General features: G+C 41.0%; 2 protein-coding genes across 6 annotated transcripts in view; both read left to right on the top strand.

Moving 5' to 3' along the window:
* Positions 1–6,545: 6,545 nt before the first annotated feature.
* ticam1 (TIR domain containing adaptor molecule 1) lies at positions 6,546–11,310 on the top strand. The gene is made up of 2 exons (XM_061695305.1): positions 6,546–6,784; positions 6,926–11,310. The coding sequence occupies exon 2, from the start codon at positions 7,049–7,051 to the stop codon at positions 8,744–8,746; it is 1,698 nt and encodes a 565-aa protein (XP_061551289.1). The 5' UTR covers positions 6,546–6,784; positions 6,926–7,048; the 3' UTR covers positions 8,747–11,310.
* A 427-nt stretch (positions 11,311–11,737) lies between these two features.
* Positions 11,738–22,804, top strand: part of camsap2b (calmodulin regulated spectrin-associated protein family, member 2b) — a 50,152-nt gene continuing 39,085 nt past the window's right edge. For 2 of the 5 annotated variants that reach the window (XM_061695300.1, XM_061695299.1), the window contains exons 1-3: positions 11,738–11,922; positions 13,199–13,444; positions 19,419–19,678. In XM_061695300.1, the coding sequence (XP_061551284.1) occupies positions 11,829–11,922; positions 13,199–13,444; positions 19,419–19,678 (600 nt within the window). In that variant the 5' untranslated portion in view covers positions 11,738–11,828. Of the gene's footprint in view, positions 11,923–12,952; positions 13,139–13,198; positions 13,445–19,418; positions 19,679–22,804 lie in introns of those variants that run through there. The other 3 variants (XM_061695304.1, XM_061695301.1, XM_061695302.1) reach the window with 3 other exon arrangements.

Here is a 22,804-nt window from a genome sequence, read left to right as displayed (position 1 = left end):
TTGCAACTAAACGGGGGGGATGTTAAAGGATTTTTGAGAAACTTTTTTTCAAGAGTGGGGGATGATTGTGGTACGAAGGGCAGGTGTTTTCTTCAGTGTTTCTACAGAGGCCTAGCTGAATGAGTGCATGTATTCACATGTACATGTGTATGGAAGCATATGCAGTGGGTACGGAAAGTATTCTAACCCCCTTAACCTTTTCACTTTGCAGCCATTTGCTAAAATCATTTAAGTTAATTTTTTTCCGCATTAATATACACACAGCACCCCATATTGACAGAAAAAAACAGAATTGTTAAAATTTTTGCAGATTTATTAAAAACGAAAAACTTAAATATCACATATCATATCATATTCAGACCCTTTGCTCAGTATGTAGGAGAAGCACCCTTTTGAGCTAATACAGCCATGAGTCTTTTTGGGAATTCACACCTGGATTCGGGGGATCATCTGCTATTCCTCCTTGCAGATCCTCTCCAGTTTTGACAGGTCTTTCCAAGTCAGGGCTCTTTATAAGTCAGGGCTCAGGCTGGGCCATTCAAAAACAATCACGGAGCTGTTCTGAACCCACTCCTTCGCTATTTTAGCTGTGTGCTTTGGGTCATTGTCTTTTTTGAAGGTGAACCTTTGGCCCAGTCTGAGGGTGTGAGCACTCTGGAGAAGGTTTTCGTCCAGGATATCCCTGTACTTGGCCGCATTCATCTTTTTTTCGATTGGAACCAGTCTCCCTGCCCCTGCAGCTAAAAAACACACCCACAGCATGATGCTGCCACCACCATGCTTCACTGTTGGGACTGTATTGGACAGGTGATGAGGAGTTCCTGTTTTTCTCCACACATGCCATTTAGAATTAAGGCCAACAAATTCTATCTTGGTCTCATCAGACCAGAGAATCTTATTTCTCACCATCTTGGAGTCCTTCAGGTGCTTTTTAGCAAACTCCATGCGGGCTTTCATTTGTCTTGCACTGAGGAGAGGCTTCCGTCGGGTCACTGCCATAAAGCCCCGACTGGTGGAGTGCTGCAGTGGTGGTTGACTTTCTAGAACTTTCTCCCATCTCCGGACTGCTTCTCTGGAGCTGAGCCACAGTGATCTTTGGGTTCTTCTTTACCTCTCTCACCAAGGCTCTTCTCCCCCAATTGCTCAGTTTGGCCGGACGTTAAATATGAGTGTCACAGCAAAGTGTCTGTATACTTATGGCTGTGTGATATTTCAGTTTTTCTTTTTTAATAAATCAGGAAAATGTCAACAATTACAATTACAATTTTTTTCTGTCAATATGGGGTGCTGTGTGTACATTAATGAGGAAAAAAATGAACTGAAATGATTTTAACAAATGGCTGCAATATAACAAAGTGTGAAAAATTTCAGGGGGTCTTAAAACTTTCTGTACCCACTGTATATTTTCTTGCTGGAAGCGGGTGTGTTAAATTCTCTTAGTGTGTGACGAATGCAGCGGCTGGGAAAAGAACAGTGAGTTTCATGGCCTCTTATGGCCTCTCACAAAGTGAATTCAAAAGAGGCGATCGATCTGTTTGGACATGAATTCATCTTGAGCTCTGCAAATACTCCAATTATCATATCTATCTGACCTTACATCAACTCTATCCCTTTTTGTATCATCTTTTAAATTCTCATCTTGAATAGCTATGTTGCGGAATTAGAGGAGGAAGATGTCGCAAGTGCATGAGGGAGATAAAAAAGAGAGTATCCCCCACTCCTGTTTCTTTCATCCTAATCCATGGTCTCTGTCCAAGAAAGGGCCTCCTTTTCACTTGTCTGTCCCAAAGCCTCTTATATGTGACCCCTCTGTGTCTCCCCCCTTAAGGCTTTCTCCCACGGCCAGCGACCATGCACACAAACACCACATCTGTGCATGTTACGTAGTCGCATGGGCATATTTTAAAATGTAGTACCCATTAAAAGTGATGATAATAATTGCAATGCATTATATATTTTTGCCATAGATTGTTTTCTAATGGAGTGAATCAGACAAAGTAAGATGAAATTTAATTTGGAGCGTAATGTTTTTTTTCATGTTTAACCTAGTAGTGTGGAATGCCCTTAAAGTCCCTCTAAGTGAAAATAGTGAAACTATGTCTTGCAAATTTGATACACCAAAGAGAAGAGTATTGTTAACAACCCTACCAAATTTCAATAATTAAAAAAAGGAAAAGTATGTAAAATGAGGCTTCAAAATCGAACTAGTGAAAAACCAAACCGTCGTTTCTGCTCTCTAAGACTGTGGGCGTGTCCGTTGAATGCGTTGAAGCCATGCTCCGCTCAAATGTCAATCAAATACCATGACATCTAGCATCTTTCTTATGCCTAAATCTTTGAGCCATGAAAATATATCCGCTTAAAGCTTCCACTAAAAGTAATATATCCCACTGGGTCATCGCAGGGCTTTCCATGCCATGACGAGAGTTGCAAGGCACTAGCTAGCTCAAGAGCTAACTGGGGCTCCTCGCGGCCAACGGACGGGCAGCTGGCTCCTCCGTGGCATCACCTCCTTGCTTTGTGTGGTTGTGCCAGTGTATCCACATAACAGAGACACTTCAGGGAAAGTCATTGTTGTTATTAAAAGATAATGACAGAACACGTGATTTAGCTTACGATCTTCTTGCTTTTTATATACCCACAATGCAGTGCGTTCCAGCTATGGCTGTCACAATCGAATCTTTTTAGAATCGATTATCCTATAGATATTTCGTAGAGTACTTCAGTGAAAAAAAAAACAAAAAAAACTGCTTTTACAACTAACATCCATTTTATTCTCCTTTATGAGAGCTGGACTTCTATCCTTAAACTGCTTACAGTATCTTGGTACTGAGTGTATGGTAAAAACAAAAGACTAAGACAACAAAATCAGCCTTTGCTAAACGGTTAGCATTCGTGATTGGCATTAGCGCGCTAGTGATTACCATTTTAGGTAAAAAAATTAATTTAAAAAAAACACTAAGTACCATACCATTATATGTACATCCATTCATTTTCTGTACCGCTTATCCTCACTAGGGTCGCGGTCGAGCTGGAGCCTAACCCAGCCGACTCTGGGCGAAAGGCGACGTATGCCCTCTGCACAGGTTGCCAGTCAATCACTGGGTTCATATAAACAAACAACCATTTGTACTCACATTCACACTTATGGGCAATTTAGAGTTTTCAATTAACCTACCATGCATGTTTTGGGGATTTGGGAGGAAACCGGAGTACCCGAAGAAAACCCATGCAAGCACGGTGTGAACATGCAAACACCACACAGGTGAGGCCGGATTCAGACCTCCTCAGAACTGTGAGGCAGATGAGCTAACCATTTGCCCACCGTGCCTGTTATATGTACAATACACATCTAATAGTGTCTTAAAAATCACTTACAGACGCTCCGCTGTCGTTTTTGGCATAGTTCATCAGTGGCCCAACACTGCGTCCATCAAAAATAAATAAAATAACTAAACTAACTAACTAAAATAACGACACCGAGCTGTTCTGTGGCATCCAAGGAAGATGCATTATCAGGGTGTAGGCATAGCGAGCTAGCTAAGTGCACGCTGTTGCAGTAGAAAAGGGGCAAGTACTTTTAACGAAGTAATTCCTCAGAACTGATGCAAACCAAGAGGCTCAAGTTCGTGTATAGTGGAGGAAGGGGGACAAATACAAGAGGCCTAAGTGCGTCACTAAAAATCTGGAAAACTTAAATGGTGAAAAACAGTTTAACACTATATCTCAAGAATTGGCTGTAGTAAATTGTTCTCAGTCTGCACGTTTTCAGCAATTATCCTCAAACATGCATAATGTACTTAGAAAGACATCTCTGAATTCACTTTACATGGTCTTTAAAGTTTGACAGTTTTGAGTTCAACCTAAAAATTTTTATGGAAAAAGACGCTTTCAAATTTCTTCACTAATAATTAATTCCAGCAGTACCTATAAGTCAACCAGGTGACAATATATCTTCTGCATACCCCTTCCTGTTCCTTCTCTGTAACTTGTCTGTCCAGTGTCTTCAAAGGGTGAAGTTTTACCCTTTACTCCTTGCCTTGTTTTATTTCATTTTATTATACAGTGGTGAACTTTTCTTTTTCCCTGTATGATTGAATGTTATCTAACACATTAGCTATAGTGTAAAGGTTTTATGAAGACAGTTTGCCTCTGGAACAAAGCATTCATTTTTTTTCTTTTTTTCGGGAAATTAGAACAACTTTGAAGCAAAACAGATTGTGTTCAACTTTTTTTTAAATTAGGTTCCATTGTAGTATCGTAAGCGCCACAAATATTACAAATCCCACAAAGTTCTGCAAAAGGTGATGTGTTGTATTGTGTCTGTCACCTGCTCTCTGTGTTAATCAGTGATTCTAAATGCAGACTAAAGACGCACGCTGTCATTTGTATTTATTCTTTAAATTGTGTCTGTCAAAAACATAGACTTATTTGCAGGGTTGCAGTTAAGGAATTTGTTCTGGTTCTCAAATGAGCACCAAAAGTTGTTGCTTGGTGCAAATTTTTTTCATGACCCACCGAACTCTCTGGGTGAATTTACATCCCTTTGTAAACATATGTCCTATTTGTTACTTACTAACTACTAGCTCCAAAACCTTTTTTTTGGCTTAATGGCCTTAAACAGTTTTTTTTTCTCTAAGGTCTTTTTGCATGTGCTTTAAATTTTTGTTACATTAGTCTTTGTCTGAGCCAGTTCACAGGTGGTAAACAGCCTGCACATCCATAAATATAATAGCAAGAGCAAAAAAAACAAAACACAAACAGACATTCATTTAGACACATTGTATATCATTTCATGCCTTGGATTCTATATATACTGTACATGTAATCATAGATAGACACATATTTTAGAATCCCGTGAGGAAATTTTCATGATATTTATTTCTAATTTATGGCAAAAGGGAGTGGACCGTGGTTGTGCCAGCCCACACTGCGGGCCAATCATGCTAGCACCGCCACTGCTTACAGCATGGGACCAGGCGATCGGCTGATTTGGCGCAGCTCTCTCGGGCAGCGGTCCCCAATCTTTTTTGCAGCACAGTCCGGTTTCATGTAAAGACATTTTGACAGATCATCATAGCTGCTGTACAGCAACACAGACGCCGAATTGTTGGAGGGCACCGTTGCTGCCCACGAGTGGTGCCGTTTGCAAGGAACTTTATTGTGCGCCACATGCTTGCAGCTGAGCTCAACTAAACTGAGAATGGAATGAATCAGTTTAGGGAGGGATTCTATTCAGTATGCTCACTAAAAATATTTGTTTGTTTGAACAAGTTGCTCGTGAATGACCAACAACACTATTCATCCATGTCTACCGCTTACAAGAGATATTTATTTTCACTTTACAGGGACTTTAAAAAATGTATAATGTTCTCATGTGCTGTAGGTATGCACCCCTAAATTAAATGGTCCATCCTAAAACATTGTAATGTGAACCTACCGGTAGTTAAATTGTCGTTTCGTTGACGACTTTTAGCATAGCCCACAATAACATTTATTTTAAATTTGATTGCTTAACATTCTGATTGGGAGCTGAGCACTTCAACAGTTTTTTTCCTGAATTCGCACTCGGTTTGTATCTTTCATATGAAGAAAGAGGTTCCTGTGTCGTATAAAATATTATATATATATATATATATATATATATATATATATGTGTGTGTGTGTGTGTGTGTGCAGCTGTGTGTGTGCAGCTTCCAAAATACTAAAAGAAAAAAAAAACAGACAAGTGAAGGTCAGAATGCATTCCCTACCATCACCTCATGAAAACTACTCTGCTCAATGTCATAGTTTGCAAAACTGACAAGAGGTTTTGCTTGGAGGTGAACCCGAATGTACTGCCAGGGTGACTAATGCAGCTGCTGGGGGAGAGCGTGTCTCTCGTTAAAAATCACTGACCTCAATAAAGATGGACGTTCGGCACTCTGTTATGTAATGATCCTGAGTTTGTGGTAACACTGTCAGAACGTGTGTGCGTATCAGAGGGCATATACGGTTGTATGCATGTCGACATTGCAATGGTACTGTAATGCTGTGGCTTTGGAGTCACGCTCTTCATAGCTCAACTGAATAGTGACACTGTATTCTGTAAGAGCAGATATATAGCAACTCCACAAGTGCTGTATTTATGGGAGGCCTGGAAACCGCTGCTCCTATAGAATTACTGTAACGACTCAGAAGTGGTCACACAGTAAACATATCTGACTGCAGCGAGAACAGAGAGGCTCTCTGTCTGTGCTGTACTGAGCGACCTGATGTTGGTTTGCACTCTGCCTAGTGTGACCCCACCCCTGGTAAATACAGGGTTGGAGGTTTCCTCCGTGGATAAAAATACACTTGCCTCTCGGCCGAGTAGGGTGCACAGCCAGAATTCCTCGGCTGAACCTATTGTCCGTAAAGGAGCAAAAGACAGGCATGTTTGCAAAGTTGCATGCAAGTTAAGATACAACAAGGTACAGTAAGCAGGCAACTGGAGCAGACTACTTCTTGCTTTTGCCTTCTGTCCTTCATGAGCTTCCATACCTCATCATAAATGACGTCACAAGACTGACTAGTCCACGACATTTTCCACCAGTGGAGCTAAACGTACGGCTTAACAATCAAACTCCCACCTCATCCAGAGGTTTCTTGCAACAGGTTGATTTCCAACGAGAATCAACAAGTTCCAGGGCAGGACAGGGAGGTTGTCTTAACTCAGTTGAGTCGGGGAAATCTGAGGGACTTCCTGATTTGAGCTGGAAACCCAGGCTGAAGTTACGATCATGGCTTCAAGAACTCCGTGTCGGTGGGTACATGTCAACAGGCTTTTGTTTGTTTTGTGACCTGTTCAAAGGTTAATTGCTGTCCAAATAATTTACAGTTTGTGTCATAAAAAAAACAGGCTTGATTGCTGCTTGATTCTTAATAATATGTCTTCTCTTTTAAGGGAAAAGCCTGATTTGGAAACTGTACACCACACTCGAGAACAAACATGGAGGCTTTTCATGTTGGAGTTTTGAGTTTCTGTGTGCTAAATATTAAAAAAACCTACTTGTAGCACAAATTCAAAATGAGTCATGAGGAACAAAGTGAAGGGACAGGGCTGAGGGATCTCTATGATATACTAGCCAGTGTGCCACCGGAGCAAGTGCTGAGCCTGACATTCCAGCTTGGGGAGTCTCCTGAAGATAATATCATACACGCCTTGTGTCTGATTATTCTCCGTAAAGAGGAGAAAGGCCTGGACAAACTCCACATGCTGGGGCACAACGACCTTGCGAAGCATCTGGCTGAAATATGGAATAAGAGCGGGTGTAAATTAGAAGACTTTGCAGAGCACTGTAGTAAATCTCAGGATTTAACGGGACAATCTTTGGCAGCGTTGGCTCGTGTGTTTAAAATTCTGTCCGAGCACAGACTGTGTGATCAACTTTTAAGGAATCTGGCTTACAAGAGGGCCCTTTCCAGCAACAGTCAAAATCCAGACGTTGATGCGGATTTGTTCTATGATCAACTCAAAGAGGAAGCTAAAGATGTGTGTGGGCCTCACCTTGCTGTGCAGCCGTGTTCCTCCAGTGACCTCAAATCAGATTTTTACAATGATACCCCTAACAGCCGGGTCGAAGGCGTTACAACACAGGTTCGAGGTCTTCCCAGTCCGCTGCAGTCAAGCTGCTCTGAGCCATCATATCCCACACATTTGGAGATCAGCCTGCCCCCAACAATCCCATACGAGGGGGACAAAATAACTCCAGAAGCATTAGGAAACCCAGAACAAAGCCCTATCGACAGCCTAAATGACAGCACATCTCTGGAGCAATCTCACCTTTCATCTGTGGAATCACAGCCGACATCCAGTGAAGCTCCTGAGCTGGAAGCGTCAAAGATAGATGCAGCATCTGAAACAGAGCGTGGAAAGCATCAGGAGGGGGAGTTCAACAAGAAAGAACCTTTTAACCAAAGCACCACACCTACAACAGGACCAAAACATTCACTGCCATTTGCGACAAACTCTGTTTTATCCCAAAGAACAGCCTCACTCGGGGCCAATTTGAGTAAATGTGTAGAAGAAGAGGATGAGGTCATATTTTATCCATTTGTCATCCTACATGCTCCAGAAGATGCTGAAGTGGCAGAGAGCATGAAGGAAAAACTGGAGAGCGTCCTCTGTAGTAATGGTGCAACTTTCTCTGAGGACTTTGCAGTACCTGGAAAGAGCACCATAAGGTGCATAGAGGACGCCATCAACAACTCGGCTTTTACTGTTCTGCTGCTCACCCGAAACTTCAACACACGTATGTTGGAGCTGAAAACCAACTCGGCCCTGATCAACTCCATTAACAAGCAGCACAAGTACAACACCGTCATACCTTTGGTGCCAAGGGAGAATGGCATGCCCAGGCACTGCATGCCTTTAGTGCTGCAGACCGTTGTTCCACTGGAGGAGAAGAAAAGCTTCGAGAGCAAAATAAAAAGGGCTTTCTCGCCTGCAAAAATTCAACGGCAGAGGAGCATTTGGTGGGAAGAGCAGAGAACACATCAAAGGCAGCTGGCCCAGGGGTGTGAAGCAGCACATATGCTGGAAAATCTCAACTTTGTGGGCTCGGTGGACTTTTCCAATGCGCCATCGGGCTTGCAGCAGCATCCAAACATTCATATTGAAAATGCTAGCTATGTTATGATCGGCAATGACTCTCACATGACCGTGGATTACTGTGGAGTTCCAGAGAGAGAGATTCAATTGTCAGAGAAGAGAGGAAAAAAATAGATTGGCATGGCAAAATTTCCAGTTAAAACTATAACATCTGGAAAAGATTATCTGTTTTATCAACACTAAAAGGTAACCTGTTTCAAAAGCTCTTGGGTATAATTACTATCCCGTGAGTCACTGCATTTCTATAAAAGCAAAATCAATTAAACGGACTAGCAAGAGCCAGGAGTCCAATGAACTGTCATGCCATACAAGGGACTAGATTAATTTTTAACGTAAGAGTGCTACCTACTGGCAAAAGTCTGCTTTACACTTGCTATATTACACTTCAGAATCAGAATCATCTTTATTTCCCAAGTATGTCAAAAACGCACAAGGAATTTGTCTCCGGTAGTTGGAGCCGCTCTAGTACGACAACAGACAGTCAATTGACAGAATACTTTTGAGACATAAAGACATTGAAAAAACAAAAAAAGTCACTGATCAATAAAAGGTTGCTAGTAATCTGGTAATGTGGGGGCCTTTTTTTTTTTATTGTGCAAAAAGATGCAGAGTCCTCTAGCAATTAGAGCAGTTTGGAATGACTAATAGAACAATAGTCTGGTGCAATGACCATTGTGCAAAGGGCACCGAGACTTCAAGAAATGTTATGTAGTTTAAAGTGACTAGTAGTGCGATAATCTGGGACAATGTCAATTGTGCAAATGGTGCGGCTGCTACTCAAGCACATGTGTGGCCAGTATTGGTCAACAACAGATATGCAAATAGTGCCGCGTGGCAAGACTACTACAGTGAGTGCACGAGTAATGTATAATTGGCCAGACAGAAATGTGACAACAAACTCAAGACAGAAAATTGGCAGCATGTTGCAATGGAATTGTAAATTACCTGTTTAAGAAGTTAATGGCAAGAGGGAAGAAGCTGTTGGAATGTCTGCTTGTTGTAGTTTGCTTTGTTCGGTAGTGCCTACCTAAGGGAAGGAACTGGAAGAGGTGGTGACCAGGATATGGAGGGTCCAAGAGGATTTTGCATGCTTTTTTCTTAGATTAGATTATATGTCACTGTGATTAGTAGCAAGGTCCAGTTTACAGTTCTGAGGTTGGGGATTTGAATCTCAACTCCGGTTTTTGTGCGTGGAGTTTTTGTGTTCTTTCCGTGTTTGGGTGCTTTTTCTCCGGGTACTCTGGCTTATCACCACATTCCAAAAGTGTCCATGTTAGGTTAATTAAGAATTATATATTGTCCATAGGTGTGAGTGTGAATGGTTGGCTAACTGGCAACTTTTCCAGTGTACCTGTCGCCAAAAGTCAGGTGGCATAGGCTCCAGCTCACCTGTGACCATAATGAGGACAATATAGAAAATAAATGTATGGATCAAAGAAGTTCGTTTATTAAGTGTTGGAAAAAAAACACAAGTACATGATCAAAAATGTTTATCTTGCAATTAAATTTTATTTTTGATAAATGTAAAATCACAACGTGATGGTTTCCTTTCATTTCATCGACTGTCCCTAATCAGTCAATCCTCATGTCAATGTTGTACGATGTCTGACACTTGGAACACACAGAGTGAAAAATGGTGTCCAGAGCAGGACAAGGAGTTTTCTCCAGAGTCTCTTTGTGTGTGCATTGCTTATGTGGAAGCTTCTCCCCTTGAGTATTCTCGTGTGTCATCAGTGTTTTCTGTCATGAGAATCGGTACTCGCCCAGTCTGTGTTCTCATGTGAACAAGCTCAAACTGAACAACGAGTACAAATATTTTTGTTTCTCCCTCAAGTGTGTTTTTTTATAACCCCAAAGGTCCCATGTGTCCTTGCATGAGAGTAAGGTTTCCCTCCTTTGTGAGCACATACACAACTCAAAATAAATTCAGATTATTTGGGCTTTGGGTGAAATTTTCAGATGACCCAAAAATGCACTATAACCCTTTCAGGTGAACTTAATTTGACCTTTGCTAAACTTTTGAACGCACGTGTCCTGGAATTTCACCCCACTGTACTGGAAATGACACATTTTACCAAGCTTGTCTCCCATTTGGAAAAATCGAACTAAACATTATTTTGCGTTTCTGTAGCAGAAATAATCATACAGTAATTACCTCTTGCGAATAATCCCTATTTTCTCCCCACAAACAGGGACTAGGCATAGCCTATAGGTCATATCACAGTGATAGCGCTGTTGTTGTAATGTGGAATTCCAGCCTAAGGGGTTTAAATATCTAATTTGTTAAATATCTATGATCAGAAATCCAAGTGTGTGGTCAACACTGAAATGGACCAAGCAAAGCACTTCACAATTGTGACGTGAAACGGAACCAGAGCCAATTAGGAAGTGACCTGAAGCGCACACTGTTGCCGGACATAAATAGAAGAACAACTGGTTCTGTTGAGTGTTTTATAAAGTGTATTACAAGTCTATCCATCCATTTTCGGTACCGCTTTATCTTTATCTAGGGTCACGGGCGTGCTGGAGCCTATCCCAGCTATCTTCGGGCGAGAGGCGTACACCCTGAACTGGTCGCCAGCCAATCACAGGGCCCATATAAAAAACAACCATTCGCGCACACATTCACACCTAAGGGAAATTCAGAGTCTTCCATCAACCTACCATACATGTTTTTGGGATGTGGGAGGAAACCGGAGTGCCCACTCAGGTACGGAGAGAACATGCAAACTCCACACTGGCGGGGTGGATTTGAACCCCCGTCCTCAGAACTATGCGCCAGATCTGCTAACCAGTCATCCAAGTCATGCACCATAAAAAAAATAAAGACAATAGTTTACAATTTACCAAGGGGAATGGCAACAGCAAAATTCACATTCACTGACAGTAAATTTTTGTGGAATTATTATTTTTTGTGTGTGTGTGTGAAATTCAAGTTTTATTGGTTTTGTTCTTTTAACACAATGATTTTGTGTACAACTGTTGCATGCTTCATTTTGTGCATGACCTGGATGACTGAGAATCTACACAGACAATAAAATATATACCCGTTTTGAGTTTGAAATAAATTATATTTTATTTTTCAAATTAGGAAGGGTTCCGTGAACTCCAGATGAAACTGGCAGGGTTCTGTATCTCCAACAAGGTTAAGAACCACTGTTCTAGAATGATCTAGAGTACTTCCTCTTTGCTTTTGATGCGGAGAAAGGGGGTGCTGAAGTCGGGAACCTCTTTTATCCAACCAACAACTGTTGCGCAGCTACAGGAGACAAGGGACACAAACACACATGGTTAAGAAACAATGTCATCATTATATCACATTTTACGTCATTCAAGTATCCAGTGCATTCACTGTCAGAATTTATATTGCAGGGGTTGTGCTAACTGAGTAGCTTCTATTTACACACAGTTACAGCAAAGTCTTAATGCACCACAATCAGTGTTTTGGGTGGAAATATAAAACAAATTAAATGAATTACCGCTCACTAATTAAGACTGCTATACACTCGGCAGCACAGCAATGCTAACTTCCGGTTCTCTTTGTTTGCACCTAGCAAGCGAAGAATCATGTTTTGAAGCTGAAGCCCTGGTCTTATTTTAACATTTTTCCCTTTGATTTCCGAAAATGTACAGGAAGAATTAAGAAGGAATAAACACAAAATGACTGACTTTTGCTTTGTAGTGTGCTGTTGCTGACTTCCGCGTTTTTTTATTTTTGTTTTACTCGACAGCGTTCTATGGCAGATTGAAACCATTTTGTTTCTTTACTGCCACCTTTCGGAATTATTCGTCTCCTGCAACCAACAATGTCTCCAAGTGAAGACGGATCCGTCACAGCAGCGTGTCGAATAAGCGATTAGTAATTATATTACATGTTGAATTCCTTTCAATTGTACATGGCTAACAATGACAGAGAAGACACGTTTTAAACAAACGAGCACATCTTCCAATGGGCGCGACATAGTTTAAAAATAAGACAAGCTAATTGGTTCTATTCCTGATAAATTATGTTAATTTCCTGCAGTGACAAGAAAAAACATTGTTTGGTGTGCTGTATAGAAATATTGTTTTGATATATATATTTTAAATGATTTGCCCTTACCATCTTTTCAATGTAAATGACAGTTTTAGTTTCATTTATGTGTACAACATAAAAAAATACTGGAGGCTGATATTTTAAATAATACTGTAAAACTATATGTAAAAGGCACCAACTGTGGATATAAGTTTTTTAAAAAGTACAATACTTTATCAAAATGAATGTGTTGGATGGGCTGGGTGGGTGGATCGCGCATGCGCAGTGCACTCTGCTCAGTTCGGTCAGCAAAACGCAGAGACGGCTCGGCGGAGAAATAGCGAGCGAAGGAGGACGAAAAAAGAAAAGGAACAAGATGGGCACAAGCGCCCTACGTGTGTGAAACTTTCTACTGTATCTCCATGGATGTCGTGCTCGGGAATGGAGCGACATCTACTAATGTACAGCACGAGGAAGGACGTGAGAGTGATGTGAGTTTGGAATCGTGACCCTCCAACCATCTGAACGCTTTTTTTTTTTTTTTTCACAAGCTGCGTTTGAATTCCTGCGGACGCGATGTCACCCGCCGCCGTCGGGAGGAATTCCTGCGCCTGACTTCTTTGGTTCGTCCTCCTGCCGCAGTGGAGCAGCAGAGACGATGGGAGATGCGGCGCACCTCGGCGGCGTCAGGCGGACCTTCATCGTCCCTGCCATCAGGAGCTTCGAGCACTATGACTTCACCAGGGCGAAGATGTCCTCCAGCCTGACGTGGCTGGTGGCCAAGGCTTTTGGCTCGGGTAGGTGGCGCCCCAATCATCTTTTCCTATCCGTGGAATACAGTCTTTATACACTGTTTTGACATTTGGCAGCAATAGAAAATACTCTAAAATGTTATTCTTTCACCCTTGAATTTGATGCATTTTCCTAAAGTGACCCAACATATACAAAAACTATATATAAAAAAAAGTGCTTCAAAGTTTGTGTACACGAAACCAGTTGCGGTCCTAGCTTGAATGGCACCCAGTGCTGCCCCCCCCCCCCACACACACACCAAAAAATGACAGCATACTATACTCATTATGAATAAAGCTGTTGTGTTCCCACCGTTCTCCAAGACCCCCACCCTCACCCTGCATTACTTCTACATGGGGGCACAAATTCTCAATGATTGACAACCCTTCTCTGTAGCATTTTTTTGGGTGCGTTGCCGCCCCACCAGTAGTGCTGTCCTGGCTGGCTGCACATAATGCACATGTCAGAAACCACCACTGATGCTTAAATCAAGCAACTGGTTGTAATGGTGGAAATCTTCTAACGGTGACTCTATAAATGGTATAAATGTGCAGATTTTTAATGGGACACTGTGTTCAAGAAGAAGCTTGAAACATTTCCGAGAACTCTGTGTTTCCACCACATGTGCACAGGTCCCCGAGGAAACATTCACCTGTTGGTCTTTGAAGGGTCAAGCGGGAATCTCGAAACCGAAAAAGAGACCAAATCTTGTATATGTGAATTTCTATTGTACAATGTGGACGACGGTGTTCATGCCTTCACGAGGGAGTTTGTAACAGTCCTGAAAACTCTCTTGTGTGACCACCACATTTGGAGATTTGCATGTCATGATCAAAGCGTGCATGATGCCACTCACGTTTGCTACAAGTTGAGTTTGAAAACAACCAAGCAACTGCAGTTTTCTAACAGCCGAATGTTTGTCTCAAAACAGTAAAAGAGTCCAAGCATATGTGTCTTTTTATGGGACAGTGATGACAGTTGTCACATGGAAATTTATAATAGTCCCAAAACTCTCTGTGTTTCCACCACATTTGCAAAGGTTCCCGCAGAAACATGTGCCACTTGTGTATAAAGAGACATAAGAATCTCAAAAGAGTGGAAAAAGTACAACGGCATAAGAATGATCACACATACTAAATACAAGGAACAGAAGTTCTACAGAGCTCAGAGGGTTCCTTGGACACAGGTGCCAGATCTGCACCTGGAAAAAACAAGTGCCTGCAATTTAGCAAAAAAAAACAAAAACAAAAAACAAAACATTCAATTTTCTCTGTAACATTGATCAAGGATTAAAAATCCAATTTGTCAGACAGGCTGTATGAATAAATGCTAGTCCCTCGAGTGTTCCATTAGACTGAGAGAATTGCTCACAATTTTCCACATGATGACACATTTATGTTTTTTGGCTATATGGTCATAGGTCAAACCCACTGTCACTTGTCTATTGCTAATTATTATTCCGCAATGCACACAAAACTTTACTGTCATTGACACATTGTGTGATATGCTCAATGATTTTCACAGCATATAGTCAGTGGTTAGTTAGATCATTGTTTCTGATTTTAATTGAGCCAAGGTACATATTTAACATTAGAAAAATCTCACGGCACACCACCAAACTAAAATGTTGCAAAAATCATGCCCAATATATTGAAATAATTTTGATCTTGTCTCACTTTTTTCACAAATTGAAATTGAAATCAAAGCCTATTTAGTTAAACAGAGAGATATTCAGTAAACAGGGAAGCAGACAACATGGGAGAACACCAGACTCTTGCTCTTTAAAATCACTCCCTTTGCCTCGTTTTTTCCCTCGTCCCTCTGGTGACATACTTTCCGCTCTGAGGATTGCCAAGAACTGTGGCCCAATTCATAGCCATAACCGAGAGCCTGGGCTGCCTAGATTGGAATAAGTGATGTTTGTGGAGAAAAACAGTATCTTCAAATAAAAGAATGCAAGTACAGAAACATAACAGCTATAAATAATGTGAATAGGCAGAGTAGGACCTTGAATAGGCACCACAGTGAACTCGTGGTTGGCATGTCACGTCACAGTCGATGGGTCCCGGGTTCGAAACTTGGCTTAGGCCCTCCTGTTTGGAGTTGCATGTTCTCCCCATGCTTTCATGTTTTGTTTTGTTTTTCCGGGTAGTTCAGCTTACTCCCACATTTTTGTCTCACTTGCTGCAAGAAACGATTAATCGCCAGTCAACTCTTCTCAACTGATCGATTCGATGCAGTGATCTGTCAATAGAGTCCACTGGAAATAAATAAATATGAACAAGAGCCCTGTAAATAGAGCGAAGAGATCTGCCAATGCCAGTGATGGATTTCTCCCTCCCAGGTTGTGATTCACTTTGTTGAGTAGGAAGGAGAAAAACTACCTGTTAGTAAGCTTTCCTGCTAGTGAAAGGGAAAATGTGAAAAAAGTATAACTTTGGGCATCTCCTCATCAAAAAAAATAAAAAATACTACCGGTCCGGTATTTACGAGGAGCCCGCGTCAGTCATGGGTCCCGAGAATGTGATAATTTCCCCCATTTACAGTTCCCGTGGTTGCAGTTATTAATGTTCCACTACAGTCCCATAGATGCAGTGATGCACATTGCAAAGTGGTTGGCAATTGCTTAAAAAAGGAGAAGAAGCCATATCTGCAGCGTTTGCGGTTTTCTCAGTAATAAATACAGTTTGGACCCTGACCAAAATTATTTTCTTCCACACCCCTCTATATAGTATTATAGAAATTAAGTAGTTTTTTTTTTTTTTTTTTAGTTTTGACGCTTCCACTTGGTGCTCAGAGGAAGTAATAACATGCTAAAGAATTAATGATATACTCCAATGTTGTTCAATTCAAATGATATTTTTGACATAAAAAATGTGATTATGGAGATAACCGTGACAATCATGTGACAATGTGTTAATGCCAACCATTGGAAGCCGACCCTGCAATGACCCTTGCTGGCTGTGATGTAACCAGTGTTGCCGACACTCACTTTCCAGATGCCCTTAAATGGCTGTGATGCTATTCTCTCTTGTCATCAAAGCACACACCAAGTCACGGAAAAAAAATAAATAATCAAAACTGCGGGTACAAGAGGGCAACAGTAAATTTTGATTACCATATTAACTTCAGAGAGTGTCCAAAATGGCCAATGCATGAGAGCAAGAGTATGACGGGAGTGTGCTAAAAACAAATGGCCTCTAACCAGTTCAACATGAATATAAACATTCAATAAAAGTCTTTTTTGTCTCATAACAGGACAGCAGTAACTTTGTTGAAAGGTGTGCTTTATCTCTTATTTTCCCACCAAATGTAGTTGCAATGTTAGCAGATAAACATTGCTGAGCTGTCTCCTTGGGGTCTCCCGGGCAGCAGTCATCTACGTTCCTGGACTTCCTGCTGCAGTTACTTCCTGTCTTTTTCCTCTTTAATGGCCAACACAAAAGATGATATTTTCCTCCCCTTGACCAGGAAGATTTTTTAATTTATTTTTTTGCTTTCTTTTATATTAACAAATATGGCCTACACTATTAAGTCATCTAGTTGCACACCAAAGAACATTGTGAACGCTTAGTTTTAACATTTTGTTTTTTTCAAAGGCGGACTGCTTTGGTGAGAACTCCATTACAAACGGCTTAGTTAACTTAGATCTAGATAACATAAGCTTTTTTTTTTCTCCTGTTGTCAGGCCTACAGGTATTAAATAGTTGTGTATAGCTGGCACCCGATTTGTAATGAAGTACAGGACAAAGTGTTTTTATTCGCCTGTTGCTTTAAATACTGCACTTTTTAGTCACTAAGCTTAAAGGAACGGGGGTTGCGTTAACCACAACCACTGGAAAATGGTAGCGGTTCGATCACAAGTTGTACATATCTTTTTTTAGAACTGAACTTCTTTGCTGTTTTTATTGGGCCCAAAGAAGAAAAAAAAAATATTCCTTCAGTTTCCTTTGTTCCCTTTGTATGATTCCGACGCAATAAGGGAGGAAATTCCCACCAGGAATACACACTCAGGCTGGAGCACATACTCTACATGTGCAGACACTTACATGACTAATATGATGCCTATGAAGCAGAGGTGAGCTACAGTGTCATTGTAGACTATGTTACTAAACAAACGAGAGAAATGCTTGGGTGTTTATTTTACACTTGTGTCTGTGTATAATAAGTAGCCTACACACTGTATGAAGACGACTTAATCCTGTTACCTCATCACGTAAATCAGATTTGAAGAAAAAAAGCAGTCAGTCCCATGTCAAAGCACAAACAGACGTGCAATTTCTAGCAATAGTCATACATTCCAGAGCAGTTAAGATTGAATCCGTGGACTTGACGAACTGTTTAGGTTGATGCAATGAGATACTACAGTACAGCAGAACAAGCATGGACAGAACATCCATAAAATATATGCATATATATGGTGTTGTGTAAATGTCTTTAGGCCATGCCCACAACTTTCTTTATTTCCACAACAGTAATTTGGACAAAAACAAAGATAATCTGACAAATATAGTTAGATGTTCTTCTAGTTATATACAGTATGGTCATTATACCATTGCTACAATAACATATCTAATGGTGGCCCATGACGTTTGTACTATACCACGGAATATTATATATTAGGGGTTGACGACTATGATTTTCTCGGTAGTTGACTATAATGTGATGTTGAGTCAAAGTTGATTAATTGATGAAGTCATTGATATTTTGTCAGCATAGTACAGCGGTTCCCAACGTTTTTGGCGCCACAGACCGGTTTCACGTGTATTTCGATGGACAGGCATAACAAATTTAAAAATGATTAAAAATAAAATTTACCATTATGCTCCATCCATGTTGCGCCATCTTTTTTGCTTCGACGAGCTGGATGGTCTCATTTTGTGTTCCATAGCCTGTTGTAAGACGCGACATCACAATCAGATGCCAAAAAATTAAGCATTTCTCTGTTTCACTGTTTCTGTTTCCCTAGGACTTTTATTATATTTGAGGATATACTTGCATGTTTTGCAAGTGACCGGTCTTATTTTTGGTAAAATATTTTCACATGCACGTACATAACATTTTAGCGATGAAGTAGTAGCTTTACTTCACTCTGCTGCCCTCGTTCTTTGCCTGCAGTCCCGCAGTCCCTGTGGTAATAATGGTTTAAGACTAGCGACAATTGGAATAGCTGAAGCTAGCCAGGCTAACTGTTATCAGCTACAACCATCTTATTTTCTTTTTTTCCCTCGTTGGCTATTTCGCTGCTCCATAGATGATTATAGTCAGGCAGTGGACAGGCGAGTGGAAAGTCCTCTGTAAATTAGCCATTTGTAAAACGAGATGCCAAAATAACAGTGATTAGTGATTAATCGTCTTATAGCTTTAAATGCAACCAGTTCAGGGTGTACTCCGCCTCCTGCCCGATGACAGCTGGGATAGGCTCCAGCACGCCCGCGACCCTAGTGAGGAGAAGCGGCTCAGAAAATGGATGGATGGATGGATAGCTTTAAATGTCGATGCGGAGTAGTAAAGTCAACTGGTCAACTTGCCAACTAATAGGTACAACCCCTACTTTATATATACTTGTAAAGTATTAGGGATGGGCATACGTCTAAATTTCACCAGATTTCCATGATCGACTATGGGGCAATCAACTAATACATATTATAAGGGGGTGGAAGAATATGTCTGAATGTTCTGAACAACTGTTCAGTTGCCAGCATTGTATTTAGCAGATTGACACTGCTTTGAGGAGTTTTGTGTGGATGTACGGTTGCTCAACTTACCAGAAGTCACGTCATGTTGTACTTCTTTAGATAGCAAACTAGTGGAGAGTGATTCAGATTTGATCTGGTTTGCCTCAATTACTTTCTTTGACAGAATTGTTCCCCTCTCTAGTCGGTAGCAATGAAGTCAGTAATGCATCCACCCTTCAAAGTGTGTACAGTAGTTGGATCAAATTCATGCGTCTCTTGTTCTCCCTTTCTTTCCGTACAGATGAAGTGCCAGATGAGCTGGTAGAACCTTTCTACAGGGACCAGTATAACCAGGAGCACCTTAAGCCACCGGTGGCCAGCCTACTCCAGTCCGCAGAGCTCTACTGCCGGGCGGGAAGCCTGATCCTTCGAAGCGATGCCGTCAAACCTTTACTGGGACACAATGCCGTCATCCAGGCTCTGGCTCAGAAAGGTTTATATGTCACCGATCAGGACAGACTCGTCACGGAGAGAGATCTGACCAGCACGCCTATACTCATGGTGAGTGATCGTGTCTTGATATTTGTAAGGGTTATGTATGTATTTGTGTTCTATGGTACTATTAGAGGGCCCTTATGATGTGTGATGCTGAAAGAAAAAGAGCTGCTAATGACAGGTTTAATAGAGCAACTCATTACTTACTGTTGAGTCTGTGTCATTGGACTGCGCTGGCCAAACATGTCATCTAACTTGAGGCCAAGATACTAAAACAATCTGCTCGAAGGTTTTCATGTAACTGTACTGTATGTGATTACCACTGTATGAATGCTGAGAGAGTTGCTGGAACGCTGAGAGTCATTCTAAAATGTAAATTGTTTTAATGGTGCATTCTGGAATGAGTTTTTCTCAATGCATTCAAACTCATGATGTTATTATCGTATCGGTCTAAACCAGGTTTGGGCATTATAATCATGTTGAGTTTATTCATATAGGGGCATTTTCTCTTAAACTACCTGTATGTCATATACACACAATCTTGACAGCTACGTACTCAGGCTGGAGCAACCCTGGAAATTGTGGGTGTTCATTGTCAAATCTGGATGTGCTTGCATTGGATTGATCTAAAGGCTATAACCAGCAGAGGCACTGTTGATTACGTCTCACCTAGTTTGGGGTCGAAAGAAGAACAACATGCAATTGCCTATTTTATTGTCTATATTCTCAAAACAAATGCAAAAAAACAACAAAAAAACAAGGTTTGTTTATTCTGGAAAGTCAATCATTAATCTTTAATTTCCCAAAATTTGCTTCTTAGCCTGAAAGCACTGGAATTTGTTTGGTATGAGGGAAGCATGTGTGGCAGAAAGGTCTCATGGTTGGCGACCATCACTTTAAAATGTGTCTGCATTGCAGTGTGCCCTCCCCTCCCGGACCCTTCCCACTGCCATCTTTCTCACATTTTCATTCCTCTGTCTCTCCCTCTCACCTGCCTCCACATGTTCCCTGCTTCTAGCCTTTCTCTAAAGATTACCTCTAAATTAGCTTATCCAAAACCTCAAGTTACAGCCACAATGAGTCTGCCTACTATGGGATGATTTTTCAGGTTGTGCTTAACATACGTTTTGAACCTTCTGGGGATCATTGTAACTCACCCATCAAGGACATTTATATGAATCCAGTGTAGCTCCAATGATGTAGGATGTAATGGCGGATGGAGATCTGTTACAATGCTTAATAAGACCATTTTATTTCCCAACTGAGAAATGTAGAGACTAGCAGTGAGTTTAGGTGACTGGGGGTAGGGCTAAGCAAAATAATTGATGACTAGACCGGGATGGATTCTGTCGATTGTGAGGAATTGATTGTTGATTAATCATGTGTTGACACAATTGAGGCATAATGAATTGGACTATTATTCTATTACCACATCATCAACATGTAGTTATGCTTAACTGGAATGCACCCGTCTACTACCACCGACATATTCTATATACTAAGTACGTTTTGGGATTTCAGCACAGATTTTGAGTAGAAGATAAATATTAGGGGGTAAATATCGGCTTGTCAAATTGATTATGAGGGAGAGAAATGCCGCAAGTAGGACACGTTTAGGCACCACACACTCGAACGGATTACTTATAGGTATGGTATAAACAGTCTGTGTTGTGGCAGTTTGTAAAACGTGTGTGTCGCGATCGCAGGGGGGAAAAATGGAGTGAATGAAGAATGCCATTCTAAAAAGCTGCTGATGTTCAACTTGAGCCGTGCAATGAGTCATTGTCACGTTTCATAGCTGTATGTCTGTAAGTAAGTTATTTTGCGGTCAAAATCATTTTCATACTCTTCTTTTCACCCAAAACTTATTTTCTCTGCTATTCGGTCAGAAACGGGTGTTTTTGGTGAAACTGACCCATGTTCTACTTCTGATTACTAAAGAACGTATAACACTAGAAACAGGTTTTAAGGGGTGAAAGGAAAGAGTCAACTCGATGTTTTGGTACGTTCAGTGTTTATATTGTCACAGAACACAATGATCTGTGTGTCTTGAAAGATCACTAAAAAATCCTGCAAAATGGCTGGGAATATGGGGAACTGCTTTGAAGACCACTGGCAGTGTGAATGAGCTAATTCTTAAAACACACAACAAACCTTTTCATTGCTATTGAACATAATTCTTCACCAGGAAAGTAAAACAAACTAACAATAAACTTAAGCGTTTATCATTTCAGTGAGAAAGGGCTACGTTATTAAACTTCAAAATAAAGTCAAATGTTTGGAAATATTCTGTATACAATATTGATATTGGTGGACCAGCCAGGACAACTCATGTGCTAGGTTAGCACTACCGTCAGCAACATTACTGATTTGGTTTATTTCAAGACATGACGTTCCAACATTTTGTTAGTTAAGCACAATTACAGTAGTTCATTTCTTGGCTTGGCTTCTTTGCAATCTTACCATTTCTTCGTCAGTTCCATTTCCTGCAGTTTGAATTTAGTTTCAGATATTATGTTGGTCACAAGGCCTCCTTTTCTTCATCTTTTTAATACTGAATTTCTATCCAATCCATCGAGCTAACGTCCCCTTAGTCAAGTCAGTGTCTATTTGCAGTTGTGGACTGAATTACATTTCGTCACTGTAGGGAGACCCGTGCCCAAAAAACATCATTATTCTTCACAGTTGCTCATTGAGTTGTACTACAAAGTATATCAACAGCTTTCAGATGCTTGGGTCTTTTTGTGCAAAGCTCTTGCTTTTCACTTTGAGTTATAGGTTGTGACAATGATGACCTCATGCTTTTCCCAAGACTTTAGAAAGAATAACTCATGTTGAGGCAGAGTAGGAGGAGGAGTGTGGCAGTAAGTTAGTCAGTCAGTCAGAGGATGAATTGATGCAAAAAAAGGGGGGTGGTTATGCTGACGAGCAGAATCTGTTAATACAAGAGCGAGATGAGGAGTAAAGGAAAAGCATAGAAAAGCATGAGGGAGGAAGCAAAGGAGGAGGACATGACGTGCAGTACTGCAGCAGAGTGGAGGGTGGGGTCTCACATTGAGTCCCCTTTCCATTAAACACGCACACTGCGAAGTCTGTCAGACCTTCACGAATGTGCGCATAACCTCCCCCCTTTAATTGTATGCTGCGTATTAAATGACTGACATGAAAAAGAGAGACCAGAACGATTGAGTT

This window comes from Phycodurus eques, chromosome 13 (genome assembly GCF_024500275.1).
Source record: "Phycodurus eques isolate BA_2022a chromosome 13, UOR_Pequ_1.1, whole genome shotgun sequence".
NCBI lineage: Eukaryota > Metazoa > Chordata > Actinopteri > Syngnathiformes > Syngnathidae > Phycodurus > Phycodurus eques.
Note: the sequence above shows the minus strand (reverse complement) of the source record. Positions and strands in the feature narration are given on the sequence as shown.

Bases quoted from the DNA above. Each gene is read 5' to 3' on its own strand.
- ticam1 (XM_061695305.1), top strand. From the start codon at position 7,049: ATGAGTCATGAGGAACAAAGTGAAGGGACAGGGCTGAGGGATCTCTAT.